Source organism: Erigeron canadensis, chromosome 6 (genome assembly GCF_010389155.1).
Source record: "Erigeron canadensis isolate Cc75 chromosome 6, C_canadensis_v1, whole genome shotgun sequence".
Taxonomy (NCBI): Eukaryota; Viridiplantae; Streptophyta; class Magnoliopsida; order Asterales; family Asteraceae; genus Erigeron; species Erigeron canadensis.
Window position 1 is genome coordinate 41,990,261 of NC_057766.1, and position 9,485 is coordinate 41,999,745.

The 9,485-nt window shown below is 35.7% G+C and overlaps 2 protein-coding genes across 2 annotated transcripts; one reads left to right on the plus strand and one right to left on the minus strand.

The window, feature by feature from the left end:
- Positions 1 to 1,552: 1,552 nt before the first annotated feature.
- LOC122603760 (sorting nexin 2A-like) lies at positions 1,553 to 6,683 on the plus strand. Its single transcript, XM_043776555.1, has 5 exons — positions 1,553 to 2,801; positions 4,563 to 4,772; positions 5,313 to 5,573; positions 5,754 to 5,840; positions 6,360 to 6,683. Exons 1-5 carry the CDS (start codon positions 1,749 to 1,751, stop codon positions 6,441 to 6,443), a joined length of 1,695 nt encoding a protein of 564 aa, XP_043632490.1. The 5' UTR covers positions 1,553 to 1,748; the 3' UTR covers positions 6,444 to 6,683.
- Positions 6,684 to 7,991: 1,308 nt separating this feature from the next.
- Positions 7,992 to 8,877, minus strand: LOC122605202 (PRA1 family protein B1-like). The gene has a single exon (XM_043778103.1). It carries the CDS (start codon positions 8,845 to 8,847, stop codon positions 8,197 to 8,199), a length of 651 nt encoding a protein of 216 aa, XP_043634038.1. The 5' UTR covers positions 8,848 to 8,877; the 3' UTR covers positions 7,992 to 8,196.
- Positions 8,878 to 9,485: the final 608 nt, after the last annotated feature.

Consider the following 9,485-nt stretch of genomic DNA (forward strand, 5'->3'; position numbering starts at 1 on the left):
AATTTCGATATATATTATTTTATCATTCGTAAGTAAATATAAATAATGTCCACTTTTTATATTAACAAAACAATGTTTTAACAATTATAAGTTGTGCTTCATATATCGTCGTAACTTTTAATGAGTATATTTCACACATATTTATATAAGGGACCCTTTATATAATCTGTTGATAAAAAAATGTTATTGCAAAATTCACACAATGGTTTAATGTGAAGGGGGATGTTGGAATTAACTAGTAAACGTGTTTGTTGAATTTGAACTTTGATTTATGGGTGTTTGTTGAATTTGAACTTTGATTTATGGGTATGATTAAGCTTTTTCAAACATTGTTACACTAGTTTCACAAAAGGTTTTTTAACAAATGAGGTTTTCAAAACATTGAAAAAAATTGAAAATGTTAACATATCATTTTAATAATCCTTTTGCTAAGATAACCTTATGAAATTAATAATACATCAATTCTTATATATATGGATTGGGTATTGTCAAACAGGTATTAAAATAAAACAAATAAAATAAGATCTTGATCCTTAAATCATGGTTAGATTGAAGCACGAAGATTTACGAAACAATTAATACACAACAATTTTAATGATGCACGGTAATTTTCAGTGAATAGAAATCTATTGTTTTATTTGTTTTACTTTAATAATTGTTTTATTTTACCTAAAACTTATATATATATATATGTATATATATATATATATTTAGATTTATATAATCCGTTGATAACAAAATGTTATTGTAAAATTCACACTGCATGCAGTGGTTTGATGTGAAAGGGGATGTTCGAATTAACTAGTAAACGTGTTTGTTGAATTTGAACTTTGATTTATAGCCGGACGTGACATCCCAAACACAAACGATGTGAACAAGCACGACGACATCAAGAAACCTGACTTGCTCTTCTACCATGATCGTAGGTACCTAATTCCGGGTGTGGGAAGAGGTATTAAACCAAACACGTTTACTAGTTAATTCCAACATCCCCCTTCGCATCAAACCACTCGTGTGAATTTTACAATAACATTTTTTTACCCTTTTTTTTTATTGAACTATACAAAATAGTGTTAGCAGGTTCTTAACATGTACTTAACATGTGCACCTGTTAAGTTTCGTGTCGTGTTCGTGTCCAGTAAAAATGACACGAATTCAAAACAGGTCGTGTTCGTGTATACCCTTAACAGGTTCGTATCTTAACAGGTTTAGTGTGACCTGTTATACCACCCTTATATATTAGTCTTGAAAGAAAATTATAGAAAAAACTCAAGAAATAATAAATTCTTATTAGGCTGGACTAGTCACTAGACTATTACAAGTCCGGTTTAAAAACTATGGGCCTGATTCCTTGGGTACTTAAAATTAACATCGTAACAACCAACAAATGATCGTATATGACGTATCGATGTCTTTAAAATTTCGTTGTCACGTGTAAAACTCATGATAGGTGAACTCAATCCGAAATAATCCACTTGGCGTCTTTCGCCACACGTAAACACTAACCAAAAATAAAAATGAAAATAACTTAATTATTAAAAAAAAAGGAAATAAATATTTCCACTCGATAAGACCATCGTGATTGCCGTAAAAGTGTGTGAACTCCGGAAACAACCACAGCTCCGCCATTGACCCCCCGCCATAAAAATTATATTCACCTTCAAAACTCAAATCACACTTTCATCTCACACACATACACATACTTATATATACTTATATACGTATATATACTACAGTAATATACATCAATGATGGGATTTGAGAATCAGGGCTTTGAAGAAGCCCAACGTGAAGAAATGGAATCACTCGTTCTTAACGACGAAGACGATAATAACAATAATAAAGATCACGATGATAATAGTCCGTTATCCAGATCTAACGGTAACAGTAACGGAGACGGTAATTCAAGTCATCATCCGTTATCCTCACCGTTACCTTTTGCTGAAATACCTACTTCCGATTATAATGATAACGATCCGTTATCATCTCCGTCAAACCCTAACTCTTTCAATTCCTTCCTTGAACCACCGTCTTACGCCGATGCAGTTTTCCGATCGTTTGACGGCAACCACGGGAAACAAGTTAACGGTTACGGCGGCGTGTCCACGTCATCTAGTTCGGAAAATTCGGAGTATGTGAAGATTTCGGTTACGGATCCACAAAAGGAGCAGGATCTGAATAATTCGCTTGTTCCTGGAGGTAATAATTTTGTTACTTATTTGATTACTACTTGGACGAATTTACCGGAATTCAATGGAACTGAGTTTAGTGTTCGGAGACGGTTTAAAGACGTCGTGACGTTATCTGACCGGTTATCGGATTCATATAGAGGTTATTTTATACCGTTAAGGCCCGATAAGAATGTTGTTGAGAGTCAGGTTATGCAGAAACAGGAATTTGTTGAGCAGAGGAGAATGGCATTGGAAAAGTATTTAAGGAAGTTAGCTTTGCATCCTGTGATTAGGAAAAGTGAGGAGTTGAGAGTGTTTTTGCAGGTGCAAGGGAAATTGCCGTTAATGAAGACGACTGATGTGGCTTCCAGGATGCTCGATGGAGCGGTGAAGCTGCCAAAACAGTTGTTTGGGGAGTCTGTTGTGAGTGCGGCTGTTGATCCTAGTGATGTGTCGCAACCTGCGAAAGGTGGGAGGGATTTGTTGAGGTTGTTTAAGGAGTTGAGGCAGTCGGTTACGAATGATTGGGGTGGGACAAAGCCGCCGGTTGTGGAAGAGGATAAGGAATTTTTGGAAAAGAGGAAGAAGTTGCAGGATTTTGAGACAGAGTTGAGTAATGTATCTCAGCAGGTTTGTTGTTTGTCCTTTTAATGTTATGAAGTTAGCGGGTTATTCATATTGACTTTCATGTAATTGATTCTCGGCTGATCATTTGATTGTTCAATATCTGCAATGTGCTAATGATATGTTTAAGAGACCGACACAAATATTAAAATGTATCCACGTAAATCTTTACTTGCAAGATATTTAATTTAAAAAGTTTAGGTTTAAAGGTGAGAACTTTGGAATAGATTTTCACAGACTGTTTTTGATATTGATACAAACTCATCCCTTAATAGGCTCGCATCATGCTATAAGCTAGGTGTAGAACTCACCCCCACAAGTTAGCTCAAAGGAGTAGGGGACATCTAGGCTTATAAACCACCAACCAATCCCATACTTGGCCGATGTGGGATCATATCAATACCCCACCCTTTGAGCCAACGTCCTTGTTGGTCACGGTTGACACCCTTCTCTTTGGGTCCAAGCCACCACTCCTTAGGCCACCATTCCGAGTGTTGGAACCTCAAAAGGTAGGGCGTCTTTGATACCAATTGATATGAACTCATCCCATAATAGGCTCGCATCATGCTATAAGCTAGGTGTAGAACTCACTCCCAAAAGCTAGCTCAAAGGAGACCAATCCCATACTTGGCCGATGTGGGATCATATCAGATGTCACATTTGCAGTACGGCATAAACTGCTCAAGAATTCTAGCAAGTTATTTGTTCATTTATATTGATACTATATTATAAAGCAAAAAGCCTCTAGATTTTCAACATTGAAATTAAATTTTCAATATTGATTTTAAGTACCTCCCTAAAATGCCCCCTTATCAATTCTATATTTACCTAAAATAACTATATTAACCTTTCTCTCGCCTCAAATCTCAACTAATCATTTTTTTCTCCTCCATAAATCATTTATTCCTCCAATTCATTCAAAATCTTTTATTTCAAAAACCGTACATCGATAAATCATAAAAATTATATGGGTGTTCTTAAAATTCCATGCTCTTTCATCAGAGATGTCATTCGATATACTTTCGACGAATTAATAAATCCAAGGGCGGATCTCGTACGGCTAAGGCATTTGGCTATCACACTCTATGACCTATCACTTCCTATGACCTATCACCGCATCATCTCACCGCCGCAACGCGCGGGTACTTGCTCTCGTATATATGTATATATATATAATATTGATATAGATATAAATGTTTGTCAGAGAGAAAATTGTTCATTTCTGGCTCACATTCTAGATATTCCATTACAATGGTGCAATATAGAATCTTGTAAAATACAGGACGCGCAAACGTAAAACTACATTTTAAAAGCAATTGCCATGTTAAGGAAGAAAGTCAATGTCATGATAAATATTTAGTGGCCTTTAAGTTAATAAATGTTTATTGTTTTGATCTCTCATCTCTGGTGAAATTCGGGCATATTGCATGTATATCTTATATTTATTACATTCCATTTTCGTTATTGCTTCTTATTTTGAGTTTTTATCTCACAAGACCAAAGCCTTCACTATATCATAATAAATTCATTATTAGTAAGTAATAGGTGGCCAAGGCTCATATCTTGGTCAACCGTCAGTGTACTTATACCTTTAATATGAGTTTTATTTACTTACCAGATTTTTGTAATAAAGAGGTAATAACATTTGCTACTGTGTTTTGCCTGATATTATATGTCATATTTACAGTAGTTTGAGCTGGAAATATGTGATACGAGCGTTAACGTGTTTCAGTATTGAGATAAAGACATTTTCTTGTGGCACTGCAGGCTGAATCTCTTGTTAAAGCTCAGCAAGACATTGGAGAGACACTGGGCCAATTAGGACTAGCATTTGTCAAACTAACAAAGTTCGAGTCTGAGGAAGCTATGTTCAACTCTCAAAAGTTGAGAGCTGCAGACATGAAAAATGTGGCTACTTCTGCTGTTAAAGCCAGCAGGTTGTACCGGGAGTTGAATGCACAGACTGTCAGACATTTGGTATATGCTATATATTTCACTCAGCTTATCACATCTTTTATAGCAATATTAAGGAGTGATAGGGGTTTTGATCATGATAATGTGATATACTGGTATTAAAAAGCCAGAATATAACGAGCTTGTAGAAGATAGTGTTTGGATATACTCATGGTGCTTGAAGCAGTTATAATCGAATAATCATATTTTCTTATATATTGATTTATAAATAAAGTGACCAAATTGAAAGTTTTTGTGAACAGTGGGAGAATTTTATTTTAGGAATGTGAGAAAAAGTCTACCAAGTTAGGTTAATTGAAGGCAAATAGGTAGAAATGGACACCCTTCAGTGTTACATTATGTTGCAACTGGTATAAAGCTGATTATTTAAAGTTGATTATATGACCATTAATTAATCAGATTATTAGGGGAAGAATATTGTGATTTCAGTTCACAATAAATCAGTTCCAAAATGCAAATCCAGCATTCCAGCTGCCCTTTTACTATGCTCTTTTCAGCCTCAGTTAAATTCGAACCTTGTACTTATTGTTTATCTTACTGCAGGATAAGCTACATGAATACCTTGGAGTGATGTTAGCCGTGAATAATGCATATGCAGATCGGTCAAATGCTCTGCTTACTGTACAAACTCTTCTATCAGAGCTGTCAAATTTAAATGCTAGGATTGAAAAGCTTGAAGCAGCTGCATCCAAGATATTTGGTGGTGACAGGTCTAGAGTTAGGAAAATTGAGGAGTTGAAAGAAACCATGAGAGTTACTGATGAAGCTAAAAATTGTGCAGTTAGAGAATACGAACGTATAAAGGTACTTGTTTTATAGTCTCAGAATCTGAGCGTCAAGATCCAGTTTGTTTTTTTTTTTTCCTTATATGGGCGTTGTGATCTGTGAACGTGTTACCCTCTGTAGGGATTTTATGTTTACAATGGAGCACCTAACCTTACTGATTTTGTTCGTTGACATGTTTACTAATGACTGCTTATACAGGAGAATAATAAGAATGAGCTCGACAGACTGGACAAAGAAAGACATGATGATTTCTTTGGCATGTTGAAAGGATTTGTTGTTAACCAGGTACAAAAGTTCATCTTCAATAAGACAATAAGAAATATCAGCATCAGACTTTTCCGAAAATAGAATTTCTAGGTTGAAATAGTATTTGCGGTCAAAATATGAAACCTGAAATCTTTTATCCAATATCGACCAACCTTTTTCTATTGGTCCATCCTAGCCGATTTCTGTAAGCAACTGAGTTTCCTTTCTCTTGTTCAGAATGCAGAACCCCAGTAGTTGTATTCCAGTCATAACCCAGTTTCCAGGCATAACCCAGCAAACCATTGTTCCAAAATCCAAAGTGATGCGCTAAATCTATATTTCATCTCAGAGATGGCAATCAATTTTCTAATTTGGCATTTGAATAAATTGTAGCCAGCTTTTGATTAAATTTACCAATTTGGTATGCTTACTTACAGCAATTTTTTAAGTTGCTGCTTGACCTGTTTTCGATACCCAGCTTGAATAGAAAGGATGCTGTGATGTTGTAGTCACGAGCACAACTTACTTGACAGCAGTACATTGTTTTCATAATTGCAGGCAGGATATGCAGAGAAGATGGCAAATGTGTGGGAAACAGTGGCGAATGAAACAAGTGGATACGCAAAAAGCTCTTTAGGGTGAACTAGGTTTTGTGAGCTATGTTATGGGTTAATTTTCCTAATAACATCCTCGTGTACCTTTTTATGTATAATTCAAGACTCAAGATAGATTATCTTACAAACAATTTTACAAATTGCCCTCCTTTTTACCAACCCCATTTTATTTGACAGATTGGTAAATTTATGACGTCAATAACTCATAATTGTGACTCCGATTTGTTGTTTTTTCTTAATTAATGCATTGGCTTTCAACTTTGGATCCCAAGTGTGTGCACTTCTACTTTAGGATTGGGGCGAATCAACTTATTATAGTCCATTGTTTGTGAACTGGAAGTGGTGTGCATCTGCAACGGCAGGTCTTTTGGTTCAAATGTTAAATTATAGGTAGCATGCAAGTCAACGGCTCTGTCATTTCATCAATAATTTAAAAATCTCAATTTTGATGTCAATTTGATTTGTTATATTCCTTTTCAACATTTGGTCTCAAATTGCAGCAGTGCACTTATCTATGTTATGATGGGAGCGAATTGAGTCCTTTCATACTTGCATATACTTATAATAATATATCTTATGATCTGGTGAATCGATTTAAAGCTGCATAGTAATTCGTTTTGTAATGACGAAGAAGCCATGCGAAGGCATTTTTAAAGATAAATGCACATTTAATGGTATATATGGCGTCGGCAACCAATAATTCTTTGGGATTGGAAGGAGACCCAGCTTAATGTCATAATTATACCATCATACAGATTACAGAGGAACAGGGCCATTTTTATGGTGAATTTCGAACAATGCTGTATGTGAAATAAGGTCCATAAGAGAATCCATCTTGAATTCTTGATATGTAATGTCTGGTTATGAACTAATTTGGCCAACTAACTTAACCTCATCTTTTGTACCTAGATACCAATAGAAAATTTGCAGTTTTTTTTAAATCTCTGGTTCCTGCCATTTTATCACGAAATATATTTCAAATGTCCTAAACACCCACAACCAGTATCCAGAACATTATAGCAAACTAATCTATAACACGCTAGCCCTCTAGCAGTTCATAGGGAAAAATACATGACTACCAATTACTAAAATGAATGATAATCTACGTAACAATTGCGACAGAACACGATGCAATAGCCAAACCACACAATGGAAGATACACATCAAAACTTTGGAATACGATCACGAACAATATCTATATACGTGAAAAATTGAAGTCCATGCAAAACATCATCTTCCAAGATTATGAAATAACTTTCAGACGCGACGCAATTGATACTTCAGTTTTTCGCAAATAAACATCGTTCTTGCTGAGTTGCAGAAAAATCAGAGAGAAAACACCAACAGATGCCAAATAATGAAAGATCTTGCATAAACAATGCGAGTAACAAGACAATTTGATGCGAACAGATATTTATAATCTGTACAATCAGATTCATTCATATAGGCATATCACAAATATCATAACCATAAGTTGAGATCTATGGTTTCAAACATACATCTGTTTCGCCTCGGTTAGACTACTGAGTTCTTAAATGCAGAAACAATAAAATAAAGAAAGCAAACACATCAATAGTAAGCAAAACCGTGAATTAAACTATTAAACCCACATTCCTCATTGCAATAGTATTGTACATAGAAATCGACTAACCTAGGTCAGACAAACTCTTAACCAATTTTCTGTAACAAAAATTATCTGATCCAATTCAATATCTAGCCAATCAACAGTACATTTAGAACTAGCAAAACGTACAATCTATTAATAAGTTTCACCTCGATTTTCAAACACGCGCCACTGACGGAGGAATAGAGGCGCCAGTAGTAGTTGCTCCGCCGAGGAAGGAAAGCAAACCGGCATTACTCTGATCTTGATCATCCAAAAACAAATCCTCTGGAACTCTAAACGCTCCATGAACAAAAATAATCGCTAATCCAACTAAAACAGCAGAAATCACAAGCGATCCAATACTCGTAAGGAAAACAACGATTACAGTGAGTACGATCAAAAGCCCTAGGGTTTCGCGATCGGAAAATGTACGGCCGAAGATAACTAGCGGCTGATCGGAAGTACGGAACATGTAAAGGAAGATCCAGGCAGCGAGGAGAGAGAGAAGGATGATAAGAGAGTAAGGATGAGTGACAAGAGAGAAAGCGAGAATCACGGAGAGTAGAGCAGCGTAGTTGATTTTGAAGTAAGATAAGTTTTTACGGATGCGTGACGTGGCATCGGATAAGGATTCCGGACGGGAAAAGGCGGAGCGGTCAACGAGTTCGGTCCATGGTCGGCGGTCGGCGAGGGAGTTACTGATGGAGGTGGAGATGCGTGAGATGAAGGAACGAAGTGCCGGAGTGGCGATTGACGGTGGTTGTGTGGTGGTGGTTGTGGAATTAGGGTTTGAGATTGGGAGGGAGGATTGCGGTTGAGATGCCATAGTGTTGTAACGGAATGAGAAATCAGTTGACGCCGGTGAATATTGTGTGAGTTGTGAGTCGTTATCATATATTTATATGCGACCTACAAAATTACCCCATGAACTTCTATACTGTATGAGATATTAGTCCCTCGACTTAATAATATATCCGAAGTTAGTCCCATAATTTATTAGATGATGCAAAGTTACTAGACTCATAAATGGATGAAGTTTTTCTAATTCAATTTATCCATATTCCAGACCCGGTGGTAATATCTGAAACCATATACCACTGGATTGGGGATCAATCTGGTTGTTCAGGTAGGTCTGAGGGAGGGTACTCGTTTGGTATTTAGACAAAACCTGTTTAGTTACTCAATAACAATCACTTGATTATTTGTTCCAAAACCACATTTGAAATATAACATTATAATATATATGTTAAGTAACCTTATTTATACTCCATCCGTCACACTAGAAGGGTCATTTTTTTAATTTTCGAAGTCTAACATTTGCAACTTTGACCTCAAATAAATTTATTTGTGTTACATAATACTTGATAAAAGTTATATGAATTGATAGTGTTTTATATATGTTTTTTAATGGTATAACTTTTATCAGGTTTTATATAATAAAAGAAATATATAATTAAGGTCAAA

What these genes read in the sequence shown, in the direction of transcription:
- LOC122603760 (XM_043776555.1), top strand. Translation starts at nt 1,749, where the DNA reads ATGATGGGATTTGAGAATCAGGGCTTTGAAGAAGCCCAACGTGAAGAA. An exon ending in CACAGACTGTCAGACATTTG is followed by an intron (nt 4,773 to 5,312) that starts GTATATGCTATA and finishes ATCTTACTGCAG; the next exon opens with GATAAGCTACATGAATACCT. An exon ending in AAGGATTTGTTGTTAACCAG is followed by an intron (nt 5,841 to 6,359) that starts GTACAAAAGTTC and finishes TCATAATTGCAG; the next exon opens with GCAGGATATGCAGAGAAGAT.
- LOC122605202 (XM_043778103.1), bottom strand. Translation starts at nt 8,847, where the DNA reads ATGGCATCTCAACCGCAATCCTCCCTCCCAATCTCAAACCCTAATTCC.